This window comes from Myotis daubentonii, chromosome 5, assembly GCF_963259705.1.
Source record: "Myotis daubentonii chromosome 5, mMyoDau2.1, whole genome shotgun sequence".
Classification (NCBI taxonomy): Eukaryota; Metazoa; Chordata; class Mammalia; order Chiroptera; family Vespertilionidae; genus Myotis; species Myotis daubentonii.
The window spans coordinates 24794753-24822644 of NC_081844.1; the positions used below are offsets into that span (position 1 = coordinate 24794753).

General features: G+C 38.2%; 1 protein-coding gene, 1 non-coding gene and 1 pseudogene across 2 annotated transcripts; all 3 read left to right on the forward strand.

The window, feature by feature from the left end:
* The window catches only part of LOC132234517 (adhesion G protein-coupled receptor E2-like), a 674172-nt pseudogene that overhangs the window by 464312 nt on the left and 181968 nt on the right, over positions 1 to 27892 (forward strand).
* On the forward strand, positions 3375 to 6304 carry LOC132234173 (olfactory receptor 7A5-like). Its single transcript, XM_059695217.1, has 2 exons — positions 3375 to 3391; positions 5353 to 6304. Exon 2 carries the CDS (start codon positions 5381 to 5383, stop codon positions 6302 to 6304), a length of 924 nt encoding a protein of 307 aa, XP_059551200.1. The 5' UTR covers positions 3375 to 3391; positions 5353 to 5380.
* LOC132236251 (U6 spliceosomal RNA) lies at positions 10744 to 10850 on the forward strand. The gene has a single exon (XR_009453212.1). It is a non-coding gene; the product is annotated as a U6 spliceosomal RNA (small nuclear RNA).

A 27892-nucleotide genomic window follows, 5' to 3' on the forward strand; every position in this document is an offset into this window, starting at 1 on the left:
GCACATTTATCTGAGGTCTCTTAACAGCCATCAGCCTATGGTTGCTGATTTGCATGATTAACGAATTAATGATTAACTAATGATGCTAAAAGGAGAAATGAACATTGAATTCAGCAACACATTGGTAATTGATGACAATTAACTGATGGAAGCCCAATTAGAGGTGGCAATGGGAGGCATAAAGTATTTCAAATAAAAGTAGAAAGTATACAATGAGTATTGCAATTAAAGGGAGTAGGAAGGTAGAGTGCTAGGTATGGAGGGATGTCCAGTAAAGTGAGGGCAGTTCTTCTTTATTTTTATCAGGGGCTCTATTCCACTACATTTCCATATGATGAGAAAGATATTTTCCAATATATTTCTTGCAAATATTATCTTGCAACAGTAGTTCATGAGACATACATTCACACTGTCTTCTGTCACTCTGGCATTGAATTCACATGAAAAAGAATTTATTTGATAAATGAAAGGAGGTATGCTAAATAGCTTAACTTTGCAATTACTTCATTACCTGTGACATGAATATATTTGTGGGATAGTTATTGATTTGTTTTGTCTATTATAAATTTTCTGTACAAGTCTTGACATTTGTACAGTGGGACCAGCATGTTTTTATTCCTGTTTTTGATTGCATTCTTCTAAACAAGGAATTGGACATTTCTTTCACCTGCTTCATCATTTGTCATTGAGTACCTTCATATATGTATATGCAGGGAATTGTCAGGTTTATTGATATTGTGAGCTCAAATTTTCACTCAGTCATATTGTATTCTCTCTATTGCTTTTTTATTTTTTGCTTTGCTTACTGAAAAAATTTCAGCTGTTACTTTTATATTTTTCACATGTGAATCTTTGCTATCAATGAAAATGAAGGTGAATGTTACTTTATGTACTTAGTGTTAGTAAATCATCCCATACACATACTACCAACTTGTTTCACATCTCCGTTATTCCTTATTGCTCTTTTTGGACTTTGTGGTTAGCTCTATTGCATAAATTTGCATCATCTTCTTCCATCCTCTGGAAGGCATTTTCTTTTGTATTTACTAAAGAGTACCTTCACCTTCCATTAGCATATTTGAATCCAATATCTTTATATAAGAAGAAATTGTAACTTAGATGCTGCTCTCCCCCCAAATTAAAAGCCCTTCTATGCTATTCTTTTATTTCCATGTTATTAGAAATTTAATACAGAATTAGTGGTCCATGTTGATATTATTGACTTATTGTGTCCTGTCTTTATATAAATTAATTTGATTCTCACTTAATTTCGTTTCACACAGTTGTTTTGTAACCACTAATTGCATTCCTGCTGATAATCTGTATTCCATAAATTCTTAGCTTTAAAAAATAACTTGTCATTTCTGCTTTGAATACATACACATTAGTGTACATTTGCGCAAATGCACAAATAGTATCCTGTGCCCGTTAGAAAATTTATTTTTATGTTGTACAGTCTTTTTTTCCATGTGCCCACTCTTCCTTATTACTCAACAATACCTTATAGTCTTCCCTCCAATCAACAAGTGTGATGCCAATTCATTATTACCGTGTTTACATAATATTTTATGATGTGGCTGTGCTATTTACACATGGAAGCCTTCCATATACATTCTCAATGAATTGCTATTATAACAGTTATACGAAAATATTTTGGAATTGTTACATTAAAATTCTGGTTCTCTAACAGTGTTTTTCCCCAGGGGACATTGAGCAATATCCAGAGACATTTCGGTCTGTCACATGGAAAGTGTAGGTAGAGTCCAGGGATGCACAGGAGAGACCACAACACAGACAATGATCTGGCCCAGAATGTCAATAGTGCAGAGACTGAGAAACCATGACTTAAAGAATATATGCACTTGTAATGTTTATATCTGTCTTCAGATTGGTTTCCCAATGTTGTAACACTTTACTGTTCTGCCAGAAAAGAAAATAGAGTACCTCGTAGCTACTTGTTTGCAAGTTCTAACCATGGTCAATGTGACACCTTCTTAAGTTTTTCCCCAGGCTGACAGATGTGAAAGAATTTTTTTATTGCTTTCTGAGCTATTTCTGACTTTGATTAAAGATTCATATATTTAATGGTCCTGTTAATTTGAATATTATTTTTATGCCTATTATTCTATCAGCCTTTTAAATGACTTGTAATCATTATTATTTTGGGAGAGGCAGAAGAAAGTAATGGGGAGATAAATGGTAATAGAAGATTTGACTTGGGATGATGAACTCACAATACCATATACTTATGATATATAGAATTGTATAACTGCAACCTATATAATTTTTTTATTCAATGTCAACCTAATAAATTCTATGAAATTTAAAATAAAAATTAGGATTTTCATAAGTATAAGTTATTATTTCTCCATGGACTTTGGGGGATGTTTCGGCCATAACAATGTTTTATGTTTTATTTAGTTAAACATGTCTCTCTTATTACTTCTGAGTCTCCTGACTTAATTATAATGGTTTGGCCCACCGATATATGTTATTATGCAGTTTTTTATCATTTCACCTGAATTGGTTATACTTAACAGTGAGTAGGTAATTTCTCTGAATTTTTGTAAAGTGACTGAGGTAGGGGAACAACTTCACTTTCTTCCAGGTCAATATTTTTCCAGCTTTTATTCAACAATTCTGTCCTTCCGAATATATTGAAATGTAACTTACCATGGGTTCAATGTATTTATATACAGACACCTAATTCCTGATTCATTCAATAAATAATAGTGGAGCATCTGCTGTTTGCCACAATTTCTAGAAACATTATAGATTTTGTTCTATGTTTATGCCATTGCCAATTTTAATTACTAACCTATGTTGGTAACCCTAAATTATTGCTATTTATTACATCTTGTTTTGGTTAGTTTTTGATGTTCCACTCAATTTTCTTTAATACAGTTGCTTGGAATTCACTCTGTTTAACCAGGTTTCATTCTCCCTGTCATTCCTTTCATTTCATAACTTCACATTTACTTAAAGGTGTGCCTATATAAGTGCACATATATTCACAAACATTTGTGAAAATACAAAGGTGAACAAAACAGGTGAAGCCCTGCTTGTCTGGGACTGGCACTGTGATGGTGAAGTCAGAGTACAATGAAATTAATGTTTGCATGACAATGTGCTCAGGCATAAATCATACGAAAAAAGTTACTCAGTGTAGAAGGATGGACTGTCGTGGCGTGTGCAGGATTTATTGATCATGTCCTGGAGGCCTTTGCATGTTCCATGAAGACCAGAACCAGAATTAGACTGTGCTCATTGATTTGTCAAAAATGAGATGAAAAGCCAAAGTCCAAGAAAAACAGAGATGCCACATAAGATAAATGAGAAAGGGGCTTCTCTCATTAGCCATCAACCATACAAAAACTGATTCATCAAATAAATATAGAAGAGGCAAAACCAGTCATCTCTGCTTGATGTTAAAAATTTTCAACCTTTGTTGTTTTTGTATATTTCCTTTGTGAGTTATTATTTTATTTTTGGTCAGTTTTCTCTTGGGGCAGTCACACCACATATCTATAAATACAAATTGCGCAAATTTATTTTTTCTACTTTGTTATTATTGTTTGACCTCAAAAGGGTGTAATTAAGTTTGGCAAGCAGCCAGAATCCAAAGATTTTTCTTCCTCATTGTCTCTGCTGGAAGCCAATTCCAGCATGTCATAATTGCAAGAGTTTCATCAAAAGGTTGATGGAACTTGGGGACTCAACAGGGTTGAGCCACACAGTAGTCACCTGTTGGGAATGGCTGAAGGCATTTCCCCAAACCTGAAAAGGGATGATTGTTGGCTGCCAGACAGCTCAGGGCATCTTAATCTACATGTTATTGCCTCTTACTGGCCAAGCACCTGAACAGCCATAGGCTAATTCCCCCAAATCTGACAATGCCTCTGTATATAAATCCCTTACCCTTTGAAGTGTCTATCTCCACCTCGCCTCAGGACAATTTGTGTTAATAAAAAGCATGGGGTCCTGAGACAAGGAGATCTTAGTTTCCTTTAAACTAAGCTCCTCCGACCCCCAAATGCCTTTCAAAATTACATTTCATCTCTGGACTCCTATTTAATCTACGCACAACCTTCTCCAGATTTCTTGAACCTTTCTAGATGCCAGACCAAGAACGCTGGCAGTCTCTCAGGGACCACCTGAGCTAATTAGATCGCTTTTCTTCCTCGTGTTCATTTTATTGCTCTCTCTCCCTCTGTGTTTATTTAACGTAGTTAAGACAAAAAAAAAAAAGGCATGGCAGTATGAAACCCCAGGCTTATTTGCTCATGGGAGACCTAATATAAGAATATTTAAGTAATATTTCTAAATTATTTTTGGAAAAGATACTTAATCTGGACACTTTGACTTTTATCGTATCATAACCTACATAGTGTGAGGGTGAGAAGGACATGGAAATAAGACAAATAAAGAGGCCATGGCATGTTGTGCTGTGTGTGTGTGTGTGTGTGTGTGTGTGTGCACGCGCATGCACAAATATGCCCTGTAAACTGAGAGCAGTCCTCAGAGCAGAGGTGCCTGGACTGATATATTCCAATGTGACTAACATATCAAGGGAAGGTAACAAGGAGAAGGTCCTTTAAAATTCATGGTATGCTTTTGCGATCAGATTAATAAAGCGCAAAATTTACACATTGTGCACAAGGCATTCTCTGTGACTTGAAGTTTCAACACCAAGACACAGGCTTCCTTATTTCTCAATATTCTTTGATATAATCTCTGATCCTGCTCTGATTTTCTCATCTCATTTGACACACTGGATCATTTTGATCCTTGGTTTTCTAAACAATTTTCTTCCCCAGGGCCTTCACTGGCTCTCCCTTCGGCTTGGCAAACAGTTCTCCCTCCATCTCCTAGTTAGCCGTCTTTGAGATATTTGTTTAAGTGTCATTTTTTGGCTAACCTTGGCTAATGTCTATTAAAAAAAAGCACCTTCTATACTCTTTCAATTTGATGTGATTTACTTTTTTATAGGAGCTGCACCATTGAATATATTTTGTTAATATTTATTTTATTATATCCTCAATCGTTAATGTGTAGAGACTTTGTTTTTCAGCAGCCCATACTCTGAATGGTGCCTAAAGAATGGTACATAGTCACTCTATATCCCTCAAATGCATGAAAGAGATCCTCAATAAAACAGCCATATACATTATGTTGGAAGAACAGGTTGATGGTAGAAAAGGAAATTCTAATGGCAAATACCAATAAAGATATCATAATGGGGACCAGATCACACCAATAATGGAAATTATTTTCCTGACTCTAAAATATAAATGTGTCATTCATTCTCAGTTATTAATGCTTGCTAATGTGAAAATTAGTTATTCATTTTTTTCTATTTTCTGGTAGTCAACTGAAAAACATGGAACCAGGCAATGGTACAAAAATTTCAGAATTTCTTCTTCTGGGACTTTCACAGGCACTAGAACTACAGTCCCTCATATATGGGCTTTTCCTCTCCATGTACCTGATCACTGTGTTTGGAAACCTGCTCATCATCCTGGCCATCAGCTCAGACTCCCACCTCCACACACCCATGTACTTCTTCCTCTGCAACCTGTCCTTGGTAGACATCTGTTTCACCTCCACCACCGTCCCAAAGATGCTGTGGAACATCCAGACACAGAGCAAAGCCATCACCTATGAAGGCTGTATCACTCAGATGTGTTTTTTCATACTCTTTGCAGTGTTGGACAATTTTATCCTGACCGTGATGGCCTATGACCGGTTTGTGGCCATCTGCCACCCCCTGCACTACACAGTCATCATGAACCATTGGCTCTGTGGACTGCTGGTTTTGGTGTCCTGGATCATGTGTGCACTGCATTCCTTGTTAGAAAGCTTAATGGTGATGCGACTGTCTTTCTGCTCAGACTTGGAAATCCCCCACTTTTTCTGTGAACTCAATCAGGTGCTCCAACTTGCCTGCTCTGACACGTCTCTTAACAACATTGTAATGTATTTTTCAGCTGGTCTGCTAGGTGTTGGTCCCCTTGCTGGGATCCTTTACTCTTACTCCAAGATCATTTCCTCCATACGAGGAATCCCTTCAGCTCAGGGGAAGTATAAAGCATTTTCTACCTGTGCCTCTCACCTCTCAGTTGTCTCCTTATTTTATAGTACAATCCTAGGAGTTTACCTCAGCTCTGCTGCTTCCCACAATGCACACTCAAGTGCAACAGCCTCGGTGATGTACACTGTGGTCACACCCATGCTGAACCCCTTTATCTACAGTCTGAGGAACAAGGACATAAAGAAGGCCCTTCAAAGACTCCTTGGCAGATAAGCTTTTCAAGGGCCAATTGTACTAGGCTCAAGAATTAACCAGGAATGCAGGGTGCAAATCCTCAGAGCCAGAAGTCTGACTCAAATAAAACCAATATTTTGACTATATGTATTTGGAAATTCTCATTTATCTCATGGGTTAACATGAATTAGTTTAGCATGATTTATTGTTTTATGACATATTTTATTATAAGTAATTTTTCTATTGTTTTCATAAAAGAATAGTTATGAATTATACTACTACTATGGACAAAATTATACTTGGCTACTAAGGTCATTTGCATAATTTCATTTTAGAGGTAACTCTGAGACCACAGTTTTCACTTCTATTTCATCATTATTTTCTATAGGTGCTCTTCTTGATAATGTAGAGTTTAACATGTAACCTTTGCTGCTCTTCTTGATAATGTAGACTTTAACATGCTAGCATGTTTTATAACTTGTCTCCTGGTTTTATAGTCTTCATTCTATTATTCAGCTCTATGTTCACATGCCTATTATAGGAACTGGCAAAAATTGACTATCAAACACATTTTTTTCTGGAAGAGTCTACAAGGAAATATACATTTTAATAAGTAGATTGATCTAATATGGTTAGCGTCAGAGATGACCTTAAATGTGATTAAGCAATAATAAGCATACAATTTTCTTTCTGTACAAAAATGTTTTTCATGGCCCACATCTACTCAATAAAGTGTGAAATATGCTTTCCATTTGTAAGGCTCCTTATTCACTGGAGTGAAATATTACATGGTGTATCATGAATTTTTTTCTGAACTATTTCATTATTTCTGCTTGAAAACTTTCTTTTTCATTGAAATTTTTAAAGTGAGAGAGAGAGAGAGAGAGGAGAGAGAGAAAAACATCTATATGAGAGCGTAACATTGATCAGTTGTCTCCCATAAGCATTCAAACAGGGAATCAAACCCACCTCCTGGACATGTGCTCTGACTGGGAATAGAACCACCAACATTTCGGTGCATTGGACAATGGTCAACCAACTGAGCCATACAGGCCAGGGCTCCTTGAAAACTTTAAATGTGCTCCCTACTAATGTGACTCCTTTAATATTTGCCCTTTTCTAAATGTTTTCAAATCCACCAAAGGGAAGTGAGTGAACAATTTCAATATCATACAATATATATCTCCTTTACACTTGGGAATATCTTCAATCTTTATGATCTAAGGATGAATCACACAGGAGATAAAATTCTGCCTACTCATGTGAATAAGACCCACAAAATTTCTGCACAAACATGCATGTTCTTCCACCCTGTCCTGACTTCCTGGAAGTGGTCACTTTTATACAGTTACCTAAAGTATATTGGAATAACAGAATGATTGTGAATGCTGTCCTCAAATATCAGTAGAAGTACCCAAAGTAAGAAGTAGCAGATTATTAAAATTTCCCTCAGTTCTGTTCTCTTTGACTATAGTTTCAATTCACTATCTATGTATATAAATGCCCAGCAACCCAAATGGCGGAATGACCGAAAAGACGGGTTGCTATGATGTGCACTGTGGTAGCCAACCGGCCAGATCTGGGCCCAATAAGCCCTCCCCCAACCTCCTACTGCCCTTCTCCCAGCCAGCCCCAGCCTCAATTGGGTCCCCCCCAACCCAATGTGGGCAGAGCCAGTTGGCCAACCTCCCAGGGTCCCTCCTCCTCTAGCTAGGTGGCCCCCCGATAGGTCTGAATTGCTAGCCAGGCCGAGGGACCCCCACCCGTGCACAAATTTCTGCACTGGACGTCTAGTTGCTATATAGAAAGCCATCGTAAAGGTAAATGGTTTAATATAATTCCTTTATTTTGCAATGGGTTTGTGTAGTGGAGAGATGTTCTGATCTCTGCTGGTCTCCTCATGAATCGGTAGTCAGCTATAGGTCGTCTGGAGAGCCTCTGCAGACCTTGGATGGGCTTTCTAATGTATTAGGGGCTTAGCTACTACTGTGACTGATTTAGGAAAGACTTGGCTGGAATACATGAGCTCTGTCTGCAAGTCCTCTCCTTCTCTGACAGGCCCACCTGGATTTGTTCACATGCGTGAGGGCAGGGTTTTGAAGGAGAGCAGCAGAAATGCACCAAGTCCTGGTAAAGCACACTGTCACTTCCACCAGGGCCGCCTTTGCCCTGCCCCCCAGCTCTTAGCTCCCCCCTGGGTTTCCCATCACTGTCAGTGGCAGGGGGCTTCTTCCTGCTTTCCCTTTAGCCTCCCTGCATTGTGCCTACATATGCAAATTAACCGCAATCTTGTTGGCAGTTAACTGCCAATCTTAGTTGGCAGTTAATTTGCATATAGCCCTGATTAGCCAATGAAAAGGGTAGCGTCATACGCCAATTACCATTTTTTCTCTTTTATTAGTGTAGATATATAATGTGTATATATATACATATATATACATCTGCAATGGATTTCTATTTCTGCTTGATCTTCTCAAAAATGTAGAACTTCAAGTGAAAGCAAAATTAAACAAAATATACATACCCACTCAGCAAACATCAAAACTGAAAAATATTCAAGAAGTAGAAAATTCAAAATTCACGAGCATCTGTTCAGAGTATCTTGCCTTCAGTTAGTACACTAAGGACCATTAAATTACAGGGAGCATCTCACTGCAATGAAAATGTGGTCCTAAAAATGTAGTTTAAAAAAGATGGTACAACTGTGGTAATGCCCATGCTCAGTCATTAATACAGAACAGTTCATGTAAATGGCAGACTGACTGGAAAAGTATATGTAACTGATGTGCAAAGGTTTCTCTGAACTACACCAGGTTTTATGTGGCACCCTCCCTGCTTGCTAAAAATAAGAACCACATCACAAATAAACGTGGCCATGAAGCCACATGCTATTGAACTGTTCATCTTATATATTTCATTCAAATGAAAAAAATCTAGGTATGAACTTACTGACTTAATTTAAGAAAGCTGCAAGCAGCCTTTCATTAAGTCTAAGAAAGAGTTTATATTTGAATGATAAATCTATGAGAAAAGAATAGAAAAAAACGGGGGGGGGGGGGAGCAGTGTCAACTCAAGAGAGGCTTTGGGAATTTTCCTCAAATAAGTGTTAACTCTATCAAGGATACAAGCCTTCGAAGACAATAAATGAAGTAATGAGAAACAGCCTCAATTTGATCTCTGTATAATGCTAAGATGTGTGCACTGTTTTCTTTAAAAGACTTAAGTACAGATAATGGCTGGTAACTCAAACTCCTCCGTAGCTCTTTGTCCATAAGCAGGGAGCATTTAGGGGTAAGTCTTAAAGAAGTGTTGTACTATATGTGGGAGAGAACACGCCAAGAACTGGTACTTTTATCTTAGCAAAGGACCCCGATCAAATTTTCAACCCTAAGTTTTAGTCTCAAGCATGTTAAACCTGATGTACATATATGTTTAAGGCTTAATCCTATAGTTCTTATATTCAGAAGCAATAACATTGTGAATATTGTTAATGCATTTCATTATTCATGTGTTACATGACACTGATGAGGAGTCATTATGTTCTGGGCAATTATTTTCCTGAAGACCACCACTCCCAAGTCAGGAAAGGTATTCTTATATAGGGAAAAACACATGAAGTTTCCAGATTGTTTCACAATCCATTTCATTAAGAACTGTACTGTATGATAATATTGATTTTTAAAAAATCCTTTTTCCCCCCTTCAGTTAAGAGTGGTGGTGATTATTTGCTTAACACTGGTTTTCTTATGAGACAGATACTTTCTTATGACTATATTCATTTGAATAAAGAAACCAAAGACGACTCCCTAAATTTTCCAGTGTTTGATCATAGTACACCTCATCAAATGGTTGCTTCAGTGGTCTCAAGACTAGAATTCAGAACTGCTACCCTATCCTGTAAATTTATTTAGACAAGACCAATAAATAAGCTGTAATTTACATCTTTAAATTCATAGGGTTGGCCATGGGATAATGGCATGTCTACATAAAGGTGTAGATCCTTGGAATCAGAGGAGATGGTGGGAGTAACACTAAAGATGCAAAAGCCATAAACAGAGATTTAACTTTCCTTATTGGTTTGGCTACCTGGTGTTCAAAGAATGTAAATAAATATTTAAAATAGCATTCTTTAGAAATTAGATCCAAAAACCAGGAAGAAAAGTGTGTTTTGAGGTACTTTTCTGCTTCATTCCACAAATTTTCTATACTCATTATAGAAGACAAAGGCAGAAGGGAGGAAATGAGGATATTAAACAAAAAAGCAAATAGCAAATGCAATATTTTTTAAATAGGGACTTAACATCAATGGAAAGATTTTCAATTTTTGCCACTATAGAGCTAGTTATCCAGAAAGGTGCTTAAAGTATGTCTGCATATTTAATATTAAAAATAAATAAAAGCCAGGTTCTGATTCAGGCAATGACTTAAGAACCTAAGGAAAGAAAATGAAGAAATTTCAATATTAAAAAAATCAAGAGTGCTCACTTGGGCAATACATATACTGCAAATGGAATGATACAGAGAGGATTGGCATGGCCCCCGGGCAAGGAGGACATGCAAACTTGCGACACACTCCATAGTTTTTAAAATAAACTAGTTTTTAAAAATCAATGTTTGACTTTGTGCCAAGAGCACAGTGCTAGTGATTTTTCCTTTGAAGACAGCTGCAAGGAAGTGAGTTGGAGCATCTTGTTTGGGCCTGCTGCCTCCACCACCACCACCCCAACTGCAGCCTCGGCGGCCCATCCTGCAGAGGGGGCCTTCTATTCATTTTTCATTGAATTCAGTTGCTTGGAAATCACTTCTGTTTGACCAGGTTCCATTCTCCCTGTCATTCCTTTCATCTCATAACTTCACATTTAGGTAAATGTGTTCCTACATAAGTGCACATATAGTCGCTTTTGTGAAATACAAAGGTGAACAAAACAGGGGAAGCCCTGCTTGTGTGGATCTGGCACCGTGATGGTGAAGACAGAGTACAATGAAATAAAGGTTTGCATGGCAATGTGCTCAGGCTTAAATCATATGAAGAAAGTCACTCAGTTAGAAGGATGGACTGTCGTGGCGTGTGCAGGATTTATTGATCATGTCCTGGAGGCCTTTGCACATTGGATGAAGACCAGAACCAGAATTAGACTGAGCCCATTGATTTGTCAAAAGGAGATCAAAACTTAAAGTCAAAGAGAAACAAAGATGCTACATAAGAAAAGTGAGAAAGGGGCCTTGTCTCATCTGCCATCCACCACATAAAAACCAACTGGTCAAAAATATGTGGAAGAGGCACAGGAAAAAAACAACAAATGGTCTTCTACAGCTTGATGTTAAAAATACTCAACCTGTGTTGTTTTTGTGTATTTACTTTTGTGAGTTATTGTTTTATTTTTTGGTCAGTTTTCACTTGGGATAGTCAATCTGTAAGGTGTTTCACACCATATACTTACAACTACGTTAGTTTCATGGACAATTTTATTTATTTTTCTTTGTTCATTTTGCTTAGTGTCAAGGGGGTATACTTGGAAAGCAGCCAGAATCCAAAGAAGACTTTTCTTCCTCATTGTCTCTCAGGGACCAACTGAGATAATTGGATCTGTTTTCTTCCTCATGTACATTTTATTGCTCTCTTGCTTCTAATGTTTATTTAAACAATTTTTTTTGATCAATGTCACCCCAATAATTTAATTTTTTTAAAAGTCTATTAATTTAAAAAGGAACCACTGAATTGGTATTTCTGAGATAAATATGGCATTTTTTAAAAACTAGGATTTTTAGAGAAAAACAGAAAAGTGAAATCTGATCCCAATATTTTTGCCAGGGTCCAAAGAAACCTTGCATTTTGTCTGCCATAAAAATCACTGGGGCCCTAGCTGGTTTGGCTCAGTGGATAGAGCGTTGGCCTGCGAACGGAAGAGTCCCAGGTTCAATTCCAGTCAAGGGCACATGTGTCCATGGGAGGCTTATGATAGGAATATCTGGGTACTTTTCTAAGTTCTTTTTGAAAAAGATCCTTAATCTGGACAGCTTGACTTGTGTCTACGCATAGCCTACATAGTGTGGGAGTAAGTGAGAAGGACATGGAAATAACACACATGAGGAGGCCATGGTGTGTGTGTGTGTATGTGTGTGTGTGTTTGCCATGTAAACTGAGAGCAGTCCTTAGAGCAGCGTTGCCTGGACTGATATATTCCAAGGTGACTTTAATATCAAGATAAGGTACTAAGGAGGTGATCCTTTGCAATTCACAGAATGCTTTTGCAACCAGATTACTTAGTGCAAGATTTACATAGTGTGCACAAGGCACTCTCCGTGATTTGAAGTTTCAACAGCAACACACAGCCACCTTGTTTCTTAATATTCTCTGATACCCATCTATCCTCCTGCTCTGACTTGCTTATTTCCCTTGACACACTGGCTCATGTTGTGTCTTGATTTTCTGAAACAATCATATTCCTCAGGCCCTTACACCGGCTGATCCTTCTGCCTAGAAAACACTTCCCCCTCAGTTTCCAGTTTAGTCTTCTTTGAAGTGTCTATTAAAGACTCACCTGTGGCAAGTCTTGGCCAAACACCATCCTATAAAATAAAAGCCTAATGTGCTGGGTCTTGCACATGGCTTTGCCACAAGAGGATCATGCCCTCTCATTAGTCCCAGGCTTGAACTTGTCCAAACACTGTAGCCACTCTCCAAAGAATTACTTTAGCATAATTTATTCTCTTATGACATATTCCTAGTAATTTTTCTATTGTTTCCCTGAAAATATGGCCATGAATTATATTTCCCCTATGGAAAAAAACTACACTTGGCTACTTAGGTCACTTGCATAATTTTATTGTAGAGGGAAATCTGAGACCACAGTTTTCACTTATATGTTCACCATTATTTTCTATAGCACCACCTTTACTACTCTTTTTGATAATGTAGACTTCAACATGTCGGTATGTTTTACAGCTGGTCTCCTGGTTTTATATTCTTCATTCTTTTGTTCAGCTGTGTGTCCACATGCCTACCATATCTACCGTCAAAAACCGACTATCAAATACATGTGTCCAAGAAGAATCTACATGGAAATATATATTTTAATAAATAGACTGATCTTATATGGTTAGAGTTAGAGATGACCTTAAATATAATGAAACAAAAACAGCCATATAATTTATTACTATACAAAAATTCTAGACATCAATTACAAACTGTGCAATATGGTCTTTACCCAGTGGCTTCATTGGTTAGAGTGTCTAATCGTGCACCAAAAATGCTGTGGGCTCAATACTTTGTCAGGGCAAATATCTAGGTTGCAGGTTACATTCCCCAGGCATGGTGCATACTAGAGGCAATCAACCAATGTTTTTCTTTCGCATTGATGTTCTTCTCTCTCTCTTTCTCTCTCCCATTCTCTCTCTCTCTTTAGTCATTCCTTTTTCTTTAAAACATCAACTAAAAATAAAATATAAAATATGAGGTCCATGTGTAAGGGTACTTATTTATTTGAGTGAAGAAAAGCGTGAAGTGTTTTATGTTCATTTTTTTTCTGAGTTATTTTCCTGTTTCTGTTTGAAAAATTTCAATGTGATCCCTACAAATGTGCCTCCTTCTAGTGCTTTAAATGAAATATCTACCCTTTTCTAAACTATTTTCCAAACCCACTGAAGGGACAGTGAGTGAACAATCTCAATATCATACAATACATATATCTGCTTTATACTCAGGAATATATGCTATTTTTATGATCAAAGGTTGAATCACATAGGAGTTAAAATTCTGCCCAGTCATGTGAATAAAAATCACAAATTTTCCGGCACAAACATGCATGTCCTTCTACCCTGCCCTGATTACCTGGAAGGGAATTGCAGTGGAGGCACTTCTATACAGTTATCTGAAATGCATTTGAATAACAGAATGATAGTGAATGCTGTCCTCTAATATCCAAAAGCCAAAAGTAAGAAGTAGCAGATTACTATAATTTCCCTCAGTTCTGTTTGTTTTGATTATAGGATCAATTCACTATTGCTATATAGTAAGCCATCTTAAAAGCAAATTATTTAATACAATTCCTAATTCCTTTATTTTCCAATGGGTTTGTGTAGTGAGGAGGTGTTCTGATCCCTGCTGGTCTCCTCATGAGGCTGCAGTCAGCTATGGGTCATCTATGGGTCAGCTATGGGTCAGCAGGGGTGTCTCTGCTGACCTTGGCTGGGCTTTCTAATGTATTAGGGACTCAGCTATGGTGAATGATCTAGGGAGGACTTGGCTGGAATAAATGAGCTCTGTCCCCATGTCCTCTCCTTCTCTGGAAGACCCCCGGGGTTTGCTCACATGGCTCAGCCAGGGTTCTGAGTGTGAACAGTGGAAATGCACCAAGGCCTGGCAAAGCGCACTGTCACTCCCACCATATTTATTTGACCAGAACAACTAAAAAAATCCTAAGTCCAACCCAGATTCAAAGGTGGAGAAGAAGACTACAGCTCTGGGTGGGAGGAGCTTACAATCACATTGCTGAAGACATGGAAACAGACAAAGAATGGGGGACATCTCTGCAAACAGACTACCACTTGTGTAAATTTTAACTCAGTAAAGTTTTATTTCTACATTTGTCCTCAATGGCTGAATGATCTTACAGAAGAGAATGAGAGTAAAAATATGTTTAATGAGTAGATGTGGAAGTTCTGCTCTAGAGGGTCAGGTGCCTCCATCTATGAGCATCACTCCTCGGCTGCTTGCCTCCAGCTTATCATTTCTATGTTTAAATAGTAAACCTTTTTCCTTCCAGATATCTTGACTCTAAGGACTTAACTCTTTGATGAACAGAAATAGAGAGCTGCTGCTTTATTGATAACCATCTTTTTTACTTTTTGGCATCCTCGTGTAGACATTGCTTTTCTTTTTATTGATCTGCTATTAACGTATTCATAATCCAAAGTAGGAGGTTTCACAATGCCAGACATCATGTTATACTACAAAGCCACTGAAATCAAAACAGACTGGTATTGGCACAGAATAGGCATATAGATCAATAGAACAGAATAGAGAGCTCAGATATCAACCCATGCTGTTATGCTCAATTAATATTTGACAAAGGAGGCAAGAGCATACAATGGAGTCAAGACAGTCTCTACAATAAATGATGTTGGGAAAATTGGAGAGGAACATGCAAAAATATGAAACTAGACCACAAACTTACACCATACACAAGAATAAACTCAAAATGGATAAGAAACTTAAATGTAAGTTGTGAAACCATAAAAATCTTAGAAGGAACCATAGAAAGCAAAATATCAGATATCTCTTGTAGCAATATGTTTGCTGATGCATGTCCTAGGGCAAGGGAAACTAAGGAGAAAATAAACAAATGGGACTATATCAAAATAAAAAGTTTCTGCATAGCAAAAGATAGCATCAACAAAATGAAAATGAAGCCCATTGTATGGGAGAACATATTTTCCATATGATAAAGGGTTAATAGCCAAGAATATAAGAAACTCATACAACTTAACAAAAGGAAGACAAACAATCCAATTAAAAAATGGGCAAAGGACCTAAATAGATACTTCTCCAAAGTGGACATACAAATGGCCAAGAGACATATGAGAAAATGCTCAAAGTCACTAATCACCAGAGAGATGCAAATCAGCAGGACAATGAGGTATCACCTCACACTTGTCAGAATGGCTAACATCAACAAATCAATAAATGACAAGTGCTGGTGAGGATGTGGAGAAAAGAGAACCCTAGTACACTGCTGGTGGGAATACAGACTGGTGCAGCCACTGTGAAAAACTGTATGGAGTTTCCACAAAAAATTAAAAATGGAACTTCCATATATTCTAAGGAACCTGAAACACCAATCAGAAAAAAATGTATGCATCCCTATGTTCATAGCCGAGCAATTTATAGTACCTAAAATGTGGAAACAGCCCAAGTGCCTATCAGTAGATGAGTGGATAAAAAAACTGCAGTACATTTCCACCATAGAATACTATACAGCAGTGAAACAGTAGGATCTCTTACCCTTTGAGACAGCATGGAGGTAACTGAAGAGTATTACGCTAAGCAAAATAAGTCAGTCAGAAAAAGACAAGTGTCACATCATCTCACTCATATGTTGAGTCTAATCAACAAAATAAACAGATTAACAAGATATAGAGACATAGAAGCATGGAACAGACTGACAAATCTCAGAAGGAAGGTGGGGTGGGGGTTTGGGGAGGGCAGTGAGAGATTAACCAGGAAACTTATATGCATACTAGAGGCCCAGTGCATAAAATTCGTGCACTTGGGGGGGGTGTTCCTCAGCCCAGCCTGCACCCTCTCCAATCTGGGATCCCTCAGAGGATGTTTGACTGCTGGTTTAGGCCCAATCCCTGCAGGCCTGGTCTCCCCTAACTGCCCTCCTCTGCCATCTTGGTTACCCCTAACTGCCCTCCCCTGCAGGCCTGGTCCCCCCCCCCAACTTCCCTCCCTCCCCTGCAGTCCTGGTCACCCCCAACTGCCCTTCCCTGCTGGCCTGGTTGTCCCCAACTGCCCCCCCTGCTGGCTTGGTCACCCCTAATTGCCCTCCCTCCCCTGTAGGCCCGGTCATCCCCAACTGCTCTCCCCTGCTGGCCTGGTCACCTCTAACTGCCTTCCCCTGCTGGCCTGATCACCCACAACTACCCTCCCCTGCTGGCCATCCTGTGCCTAGATGGGGGCAGCCATCTTGTGTGAGGGTGTGATGGTCAATTTGCATATTATCTCTTTATTATATAGGATATACCTAGCACATGGACATAGACAATAGTATGGTGAAGGGCTGGGAGAGACGGGTGGAGGGGGCTAATGTGGGGGAAAAGGAGGAACATCTGTAATACTTTCAACAATAGAGATAAATTTAAAATGTATATATATTATTTAATTTTTCAAGGATACATATAAAAGAATTGAAGAAGACATTTTTCAGAAGTATAGCATATGATGTCATTCATTAATCCTTATAGGAAATAAGTGAATAGTGAATTTATAACAGCCTCCAGAATGAGTGAATACACTATTTCTTCAAAATTACATTCAATGACGATTTTTTATTCAGAATATCTAAAACTACCTGCACCTGACTCTAACACAGAACCACAGTCTTGCTATTCAAAGAGGGGTCCTCAGAGCAGGACCTGTGGCATCAACATCACACAGGAGATTGATTGATTCTCAGAATCTCAAGCCCAACAAGACCTGATAATTCAGATTCTACATTCAAACTAGACTCCTGGGTGACTCAAATGCACAGTGAAGTTGGAGAAGTGCTGGTCTAGACCAGTTGTTCTCACCTTTTCATAGTGACAATTGAGTCAGGACAATTACTTGTTTCGAGTAGTATCGGTAATATCAGTTTCCCACAGACATTACCAAATGGCCCCTGAGGCAAATGTTTGGGAACCTTAACCCACAGTGAAAACTACAAACATCCTGACAGAATTCTAATAAAAACCCCAGGTCTTATCAGTTTGAGCTTTGAGCAGATTAGTAAACTCCTTGGAGGCCCATTTATGCAATGGGGAAGAGAGTTCACAATAATCCTACTTCATGGAATGGATTTCCTAAAAATTAAATCAGATAATTTTTATAAAATGATAAGCTCAGGTCATGTGGCATAAAAATATTCAAATGTATCACTCCTAATTAATAAATATTTTATGAAGCACTAAATGACAGCTCTTAACTTGTGATAAAAAAATAAAATCCCTAATTATTTTGACAAATGTATCAGGAAGCCTAAGAGTGTGGTAGCCAGGATTGCATCTCAGAGGAATGCAGTTCTGCCTTGCTGAAGAGGAGAAGCGCTATTTTCCAAAGATATCAGATCTGTTTACCAACACAAATCAGCGTTTGTAGAAAATGTGAAATTAGACAGAAGATAGCTAGGTGGTTAGACTTCCAGAAAAGATGTGCGGTCAAGACAAGAGTCATAAAAAGTGAGTTTACTTGACTTAAAACCCGGTCACTTGTGACCAGATAATCATTAAGAAAAATATCTTTCTGTTTATTCCACATGCCCAGAGGGAAATCATTTGCTTAGAAGTTGGAATAACACTAGGGAAATGTACCTAATGGGCAGGTATAGAGAGAGCTGTAAATATCTCCCCTGTGCCATCCTAGGCTTGAACAATGTTGGGGGACAGGGTATGGCTGTTGCTTTTGATTCCTAAGCTGGCTCAGGAATTGATGCTTCACTCCTTCCTGCTGTGTCATGTGGGGCAGAGCTTCATCATCAACCATCCAGGGAGCAATTGAGACTTCCACACAGAGATCTTCCTGTCAGAGACCCATCCAGGTGAGCCTGAGAGGCCAGTAGGTACATCAGGAAAGGGTCAGAGAGGATGGAACCTCACAACATTTACCTGAGTCACTGTGACCCTAATCAGTCTAGCCCAGAGACAAGAGATCACTGTATCTATATTCTTGCTTAGTAACTAATGTGTAATTAACTTAGTTAATACAATAAGAAGGATGTATTTATTTGAATCTGCACTACAAAGACCATAGTTGACACTTAAGTGATAGGTATGCCTATAAAGTTGGATGACACCATAGGATGAGTGAGGTGCATAAAATGTTTGCAGTAAAATGAAAACATATCTGAGAAGTTTTAATGTTCATGGAGATGGAAATAAGGTATTAGGTGTGAGGGCCATGCAGTGAAGTGAGAGTGTTTGCATCAAATTTCTAAGATGTGGTATATATGAACATGTTTTGTATTTATTGAAAAGATCCTAACCAATGGAGGTAGATGGTACTTTGCAAAAGCAGTTCGTGAGACATAAATTGCAGTATCTTCTCTCATACTGGGTATTCACATAAAAAAATTTAATAAGGCTAAATGGGAATACTATATAGTGTTACATTGAATTATTTTATTCCTGGCAAGACTGCATATATTCTTGGATTTATTGCCCGTTTACTTTCTCTATTGGAACAATTGGCAGGAATTCCTACCCCACACTCAGCCTTTTCCCTCAGTGGTCATGATTTCTCCACTTTTAATGAAGAATTCTGGTATGCGTTCAGGGAATAAAAATTAAGGACAGACCAACTTCCAGGCAAAGATATAGGGTGCTAAGTTAAAAAGTTACTATCTATACATATAAAAGCCTAAGTGACTGTTGGACAGTTTGACCATTTGACCAGTAGCTATGATGTGCACTGACCACCAGGGGATGGATACGCAATGCACAGGCATGGAAACATGGAACAGAATGATGAATCTCAAAGGAAAGGGGGGAGAGGGGAAGGTGGGAAGATATTAACCAAAGATCTTATATGCATACTAGAGGCCCGGTGCATGGACTCGGGCACCAGTGGCGTCCCTCGACCTGGCCTGAGGGGATTTGGCCGAAACTGGCTCTCCAACACCCCCTGAGAGGTCCCAGATTGTGAGAGGGCGAAGGCCAGGCCAAGGGACCCCCTCCGGTGCAATAATCCATGCACTGGGCCTCTAGTAGTTATGTCGATGGAGAAATAGAAGTCACCCATTGTTCCTTAAATCTTAATGCCACAGAGGCAGCACAGTCAGTTTATGTTTATGCAGTGAGGCCTTCACTGTACCAGCTTTGGGGGGCGGGGGATCTCCAAATCTAGTTAAAATTCCTTTTCTACTTTATGTGTGTTTTTAACAGAAAATGCCCTTACTCAAGGGAAACTAATGACTAAAGAGGCTTAAACTCAGTTCTGTTAAACAAGTTTTATTGAATAAATGTCTATATTAGAACCCTAAAGCTGCTGTAATGTATTTCTACACTAGTTGCTTAAAACAAAAAAAATATATGCTCTTACAGTCTGGATATCAGAGGCTTGCAATGAGTTCCAGTGGCTAATATCAAAATGTGTGCAGGGGTGAGATCCTGGAGGCTCAGGGGAGAATCTGTTTCTCTCTGATGCCTGTTAGCAGTGCTGGCTGTCTGCATTGCTTGGTTCATGTTCCTTCCTCCATCTTCAAGCCAGCCGTGTAGCATTTTCAAAAGGTCTCTGAGACCAACTCTGTTTTCTCTCTCTTCAACATTAACAGAATCACTGTGGTTACTTTAGTCCCCCCTGGATGAGCCTGGCTGATCTTCTATCTTAAAGTCAGTGGATTAACAAACCTCTTCCATCTGCTACCCTAATCTTTCCCTTGTTATAAAATATATTATATTTGAAGGTACTGGGGTATGGATGTGGACATCTTTTGGAGGCCCTTATTCTGCCTGCTACAAAGTCTTTTCAGAAGTGCATTGTTTTGTGTCACTAAGGGTCCTTATACATAAGAAACAAACACAGAATTTATCATGACCTCTGGAATAAGTGGATACACTATTCCCTCAAAATTATATGCAAAGATGATTTTTTGGTTCAGAAGACCTAAAAGGATTTACACCTGACTCTGACACAGAGCCACAGCCTAGCCACTCACACTGTGGTTCACAGACCAGGAGGACCTACAACATCAACACTACCTGGGAACTTGTCAGAAATGAGGTCCCTGGGCCCCTGGAGACCTGATCAATCAGAATCTTCATTTGAACGACAAACCTTGGTGATTTGTATGTACAGTGTAATGGAGAGGTGCTGGCCTAGAACAAGTGTTCTTACCTTGTCACTGCTAACATTGGGGCCAGGATAATAATTTGGTGTGTGTGTCAGGGGGTGCTTTTCTGTATATTATAGATGTTCAGTGTCATCCCATCAGACATTGCTAAATAGCCCCAGGGAGAAATCATTTCTGGTTGAGAACTGCTGCCCTAGAAGCATCTGACATAATTATAATAAAGGCCCATCACTTACTTGGATATTAACTTTGGGCAGATCACTAAGCTTATAGTGCATACAAAGATCTAAATATTCTTTTAGAACTAACAATTACCTTTTTAAAATATATTTTTATTGATTTTTACAGAGAGGAAGGGAGAGGGATAGAGAGTTAGAAACATCGATGAGAGAGAAACATCAATCAGCTGCCTCCTGCACACTCCCCACTGGGGATGTGCCTGTAACCAAGGTACATGCTCTTGACCAGAATCGAACCCGGGACCCTTGAGTCCGCAGACCGATGCTCTATCCAATGAGCCAAACCGGTTAGGGCAAACAATTACTTTTATAATGAGGGACCAAATGACAGTCTTAACTTGTGATGGAAGTACAAAATCCCTTATTGTTATAACAAAAATGTTAGGAGGCCAACAAGTATAGTGCCCAAGGTTTATTGTCTAAAGAATCAGCTTTCACCTTGTTGAAAAGGAGAACAGAAATTTTCTAGAGATACCAGAACTGTGCCCACACCACAATCAGTGCTGAAGATAGAGATCTATTCCAGACAGGTTACTGCCAGTGGTTCTCAACCTGTGGGTCACCATCCTTTCACAGGAGTCGCCTAAGACCATCAGAAAACACATATAGAATTACATATTGTTTTTGTGATTAATCACTATGCTTTAATTATGTTCAATTTGTAACAATGAAATTGGGGGTCACCACAACATGAGGAACTGTATTAAAGGGTCTTGGCATTAGGAAGGTTGAGAACCACTGGCTCTGTCTTAGACTTGAAGAACACTTAATTCAGAGTAGAGATGAGATGCTAGGAGATTTAGAGATCTGGATGAGAGGAGAGTTCATGGAGAAGGAGTAAAGGGAAAAAAACTGAATTCACATGACTTGTAACCTGGTCTGTTGGAAACAGTGAGTCTGGAAAATTTTTCCTTTCTGTCCAGAACATTATTTCCCAGGGAAACAGTATGCTTAGAGGTGAGAGTAACAAGAGGGAAATATGCCTGAGGAGCAGGTACAGGGATTTATAAATAACTCCTCCTCTCCAGTCTCTCAGTGTGTGTAAACTTAGGCTGGGAGGAGCATGGTTATGTTTATTTGTCATTATTCTTCGTTTGGAGGCCTAATTCTGGCTGAAGACTGATGCTTCACACCTTCCTGCTGTCTTGCCTGTGAACAGAACTTTAGTCTCTATCATCAACCATTTGGGGAGGAATTCAGATGCCTCCACAATGACCATCCTCTCATAGATCTTATCTTGGTGAGTCAATAACACAGCTGACCCTGCATGACAAGGTCACAGAGAATGGAAGCCAAGATCATTTACTTATTTTCACCTGAGAGACAATTCAATTTAGCCCAGAGGCAAGAGATTGCTGTTTGCTTGATAAATCAATGGATTTATTTCACTGTCTACATAAGAGTTCATAGTGTGACTGCTACTCACACTTTTGATGGTCTTTCATACTCTTTATCATTAAATTGGTATCACATCAATGCTAGAATGGTATGTTTAAACTATTAAAAAACAAACTGTGGCTCTGATCAAGGATGCATATATGTTTACCAGCATTATATCCTCATGTTGTCTCAACCCCTTTAATATTATGTAGTGACCTTCATTTGTCTTTTGTTATGGCTTTCATTTTGAAGCCTATTTTGTTAGATAGGAATATTGCTTCCAAGGCTATTTTTTTTCTATTTGCATGGAAATTTTTTTTCCATCCCTTCACTCTCATTCTGTGTGAGTCATTTTGGGGGTCATGTTTTTGTATCCATTCAGCTACCCTGTTGGAGCATTTAATTCATTTACATTTAAGGTTATTATTGATAGGTACGTACTTATTACCATTTTAATACTTTATGCCTATGTTTCTCTATTTCTTCTTATTATTACTGCAGTCCCTTTAACATTTCTTGCAATGTTGATTTGGTGGTGTTAAACTCCTTTACCTTTTTTTTTTTTTTTTTTTTTGTCTGGGAAGTTCTTTATTTCACTATCTATTTTGAATGATAGCCTTGCTGGATAGAGTAGTCTTGATTTTAGATCTTCACTTTTTATTACCTTGAGTACTTCATGCCATTCACTTTTTACCACAGTGTTTCTGTTGAGAAATCAGCTGACAGCCTTATGTAAATGCCTTTGTAGGTCACTTGCTGTTTAGGTCATGCTGCCTTTAAGATTATTACTCTGTCTTGAACCATTGTCATTTTAATTAATATTTATCTTTGGGTGGGTCTCTTTGAATTCATCTTGATTGGGACCCTGTGCTTCCTGAACTTGTAAGACTTTTTCCTTGACTAGGTTAGGGAAATTTTCTATCATTATTTCTTCAAACTAGTTTTCTATTTTTTTTCACTTTCTTTTCCTTCTCTACCTTTATGATGTATATATTGTTACATTTCAAGTTGTCACAAAATTTCATTAAACTATCCTCATTATTTTTAATTTTTTTCTTTTTGTTTCTCTGCTTCATCCAGCTTTATTTGTATTCTTTCCCATGTATTCTTAACACATTGCAGACCAGAGTTTTATTGCTAGCTTTACCCAATGGCCAGATAAGTTTCTATTGAAAGAGTACAAAAAACCTTTTACATAAATGTTAAAGGTATGCTTTAAAATTAACTACCCATTGCATTTTGAAGTTATTTATTACATGTTCTTACAAGCTAATATCTTTTTAAAGTATCATACTTTGTAAAACAATTTGTAATATGAAGTGGAACTAAACAAAGCTGGCAAATGTAACGTATTTCTCTTCTTTTACCGTTACTTTTGCATACTTTGCAAACTTTAGTAGGGCATTTCTTTTTATATAAAGTTTCTGTAGTGAATCACTTGAAATTACTATTTTTTGCCTTTTTGAAGGAATAACTGTTTCATTGCCACTGTCAAAGCTTTCATCACTTTCACTTGGAATATCTGATATATTGTCAACAAATATATCCAGAATTTTATCATGTTCTTCGTCATGATCCATGGTTACTGAGCACTTTAAAAATATCAAATTGATATAAAAAAGTTATTTTTATTACTAATGACAAGAAACTATTCACTTTTAATTCCTTTTGTAATTTTTAACTTCAACGAATGCTTTTTCCATTGACTGTTTCTCTTTATTTTTTTTTTTTTATTGCTTAAAGTATTACAAAGGGTATTACATATGTATCCATTTTATCCCCCCGCCCTAGACAGTCCCCTAGCCTCCCCTATCACTGTTTCTCTTTAAATGACAATGAAAAGCCGATAATTCTCATGATTGGCCACAATACATAGAAGAGAAAAACCAATAATTCTCTTGATCTGTCTGCAATGTGTTAATGTAAAATATGGTATTCTTCATTTCTTTTTTTATTATTATTATTGTTGAGACTATTACAGATGTCTCTTGTTTGCCCCCCACTACTCCTCCCCACCTGATTTCTGCCCCACCCCAGGTCTTCACCACCCTATTGTCTGTATCCATAGGTAACTCATATATGCATATAAAGTCTTTGGTTAATCTCTTCCTGCATCCTCCCTGCCCCTTCCCTCTGAGATTCATCAGTCTGTTCCTTGTCCCCAATGCACCTCTGTTTCTATTTTATTCATCAATTTATTTTGTTCATTAGATTCCTTTATCATTTATTTTGATTTTTAGATTCAATTATTAATGATATGTATTGCCATTTTGTTTTTCATATTTTTATTGCTTTTCTATTCTTCTTCATCTACTTCTTCTTCCTCCTCCTCTTAAAGAGTACCCTTCAACATTTTATATAATACTGGTTTGGTGGTGATGAACTCCTTTAGCTTTTTCTTGTCTGTGAAGCTCTTTATCTGACCTTCAATTCTAAATGATAGTTTTACTGGGTAGAGTAATCTTGATTGTAGGTCCTTGCTATTTATCACTTTGAATATGTATTGCCACTCCCTTCTGGCCAGCAAAGTTTCTGTTGAGAAATTAGCTGACAGTCGTATGGGTGCTTCTTTGTAGTTAACTAACAGCTTTTCTTTTGCTGCTTTTAAGATTCTCTCTTTGTCTTTAACCCTTGGTATTTTAATTATGATGTGTCTTGGTGTGGGCCTCTTTGGGTTCCACTTGTTTGGGGTACTTTGTGCTTTCTGGGCTTGTAAGCCTATTTCTTTCACCAGGTAGTATTCTTCATTTCTGTGTTGTTCTTATTCATGGTTCCTATGTCCTTTTTCATGTTGATATAGTTCCCACTAAGTTTCTTGTAGTTCCCATTATGTTCCTTGTAGTTCTCACTAAGCTCCTTGAGCATTCTTATATCCACTACTTTGAACTCTATGTCATAAATTACTTGCCTCCATTTTATTTAGCTCTTTTTCTGGAGTTTTCTCCTTTTCTTTCACCTGGATATTTTATATTTTCTCCCAAAGCTATCTCTTTGTGTTTGTTTCTATGTATTAGATATAAATGCTATGAATCCCAGTCTTCATGAGGTGGTCTTTCAAAGGAAATGTCCTGTGGGACCCAGTGGTACAGCCTCCTTTATCTCCTGAATTGGATGCTCTAGAAATGTCATTTGTATGGTGTTTTTTTAGGGTGTTGGGGGTGAGCTCTTCTGTTGTAACTGAGTCTTGATGGTTGTTGTGCCATTTGTGAGTGAGATCCACCCTCAGGCTCGCTGTTGGTGAGGCTCAACCACAACCATATCTTGTGAGCTGTTCCACAGTTGCTGACTGAACAAAACAAAACAAAACAAAGCATGAAAGAAAACAAAAACATACAAAGGAGCTCAATAAAAACAACTGCAAAAGAAAAAACAAAGAAAAGGGAGAACAAGAATAATAAACGAAGAAAAATAAAAGAATACAATGAGAAAATATGGGGAGAAAAAAATAATATGAAAGGAAAGAAGGGAGGGAAAAATAAGAATCTATATATATAAAAGGCTAAGTGACCATCCAACCATCTTACCAGCCAGTAGCTATGATATGCACTGACCACCAGGGGGCAGATGCTCAATTCAGGAGCTGTTGAGCTGGGGTCAATTTGCAGCAGCTGTTCTCAGGTGATGCACTCTGGAACCAAACAGAAGGGAACCCGATTTCTCATGATTCCTCTTGCACTCTGGGGCCCCTCAGGGGATATCGAAGAGCCAATTTTGGCCTGGCCGAGGGACCCCACCTTCCAGAGGGGCCCCGCTCACTCCACAGATGCCCTTTGAGCTGCAGCGCTGACTCAGGAGCAGCCAGCCATGGAGGGACCGCGGGAGGTTAGCTTCAGGGTGTGTCTGGCCCCTCTCTCACAGTCCCACCTAATGTACACCACTCGGGACTGCCTACATTAGTTCCTGCACCAGAGGGACTAATTAATTTCCTTTCAATGTGCACGAATCAATGCACTGGGACACTAGTAAAGAATAACAAGAAAAACAGTGTGGGGAAAAAGAAGAAAGAAAAAGTAAGAAAAGGGAAAAATAAGTCAAAGAAAAAAAATGGAATATAAAAGGAAAGAGGAGAATAAGAGATGTAAAAAAAAGAAAATAATAACAAAGCAATAAACAGAAAATAATGAAATAAAAAAAAACACAAAGTGGAGTTTATCTAGGCAGAGTTTATTGCACTCCTGGGATCTCCTTTGTATCTTTCTCGTATGTTGTCTGAGGCTGACTGTTTTGTATGTTGATTCTGGGCCTCCTAGTAGGTACTTTGGTGCTAGTCAATGTCAGAAGTTGCTTATGATTGGTTCTCAACAAGCTATTTGAGCTTGAAGCAATCTCCCTTTTGTGGCTGCCTCTACTGCGCTTGACTGTGCATAGGAGGGACCAAGCTACTCTCCAAGGATGGCTTTATAGCAGCAAAGGTAGGTCAGCAAACTTCCCAAGGCATTTTGGGATCTGCCTTGTCCAGCCTACACTTGCCCATTTACTATCAGACTTAGTCACTGAAAAAACTGTCTCTGAAAGGGCTTTTGGTGGAATTGGGAAGATGGGACCTCTGTATATCTCCTAAGGGGGCGGCACCATTCAGACTTCAGGGAAAATGGTGGGTGTGTTCCCCTATCCCAGAGCCATACATCTGAGACTCTCACAAATACAGTGTAAACTTGGTTCTCGAACTAAATTCATCCCAGAAGGTCATTTGAGAAGAGAATTGTTTAAAAACTGAATCATTTTTTCCCCATTAGAACTAATATAAATTGAATTACTTCATTCCAGACCCCCAAATGCTTCTCTGTTTTAACCTATCTTATATACAGTACATATCTATAGTACTGTACAATCTATAAACAAACACTTCTTCATTTATTGAACCACCCCTTACTCACTGTCAGCCCTCAACCCAGGGGTACAGTATATTCGCTTTTCCACATATGATCGCCTACTAAATGCTGTCACCAGCTAACTGCTTTTCTTTATCCAAATCAACAATACATTTTTTTACCTTTTCAATTGCCTATGATCTTTGTTTTGTGAGCATTTCACACCCTTAGCAATATCAGCACACCTTGGCTAAACTAGGCAAGTCTTACCGAATCTCTAAAGAAAAGAACACCCTCTAACCACTCTCTCCATGTAATGTGATTTACTTTTCTTGGTAAAAGTTGCACCATTGGATATGATTATTATTTTTATTTGATTATACTATTTCTCCAACATTAGTTTGTAGATTTTTGTTGTTAAGCATCCATACTCTGAACAGTGACTAGAACATGGTCTATAGTCAACACATATATTCTTCAAATGCATAAAAGAGATCCTCAATAAAATAGCAATATACATTTTGTTTGAAGAACAAGTTGATTTTAGAAAAGAAAATTCTAATGAGAAATGCCTATAGATATACCCATAATGGGGACCAGGTCACACAACAGAAATGGAAATTATTTTCCTGACTCTAAAATATAAA

Bases quoted from the DNA above. Each gene is read 5' to 3' on its own strand.
- LOC132234173 (XM_059695217.1), top strand. From the start codon at position 5,381: ATGGAACCAGGCAATGGTACAAAAATTTCAGAATTTCTTCTTCTGGGA.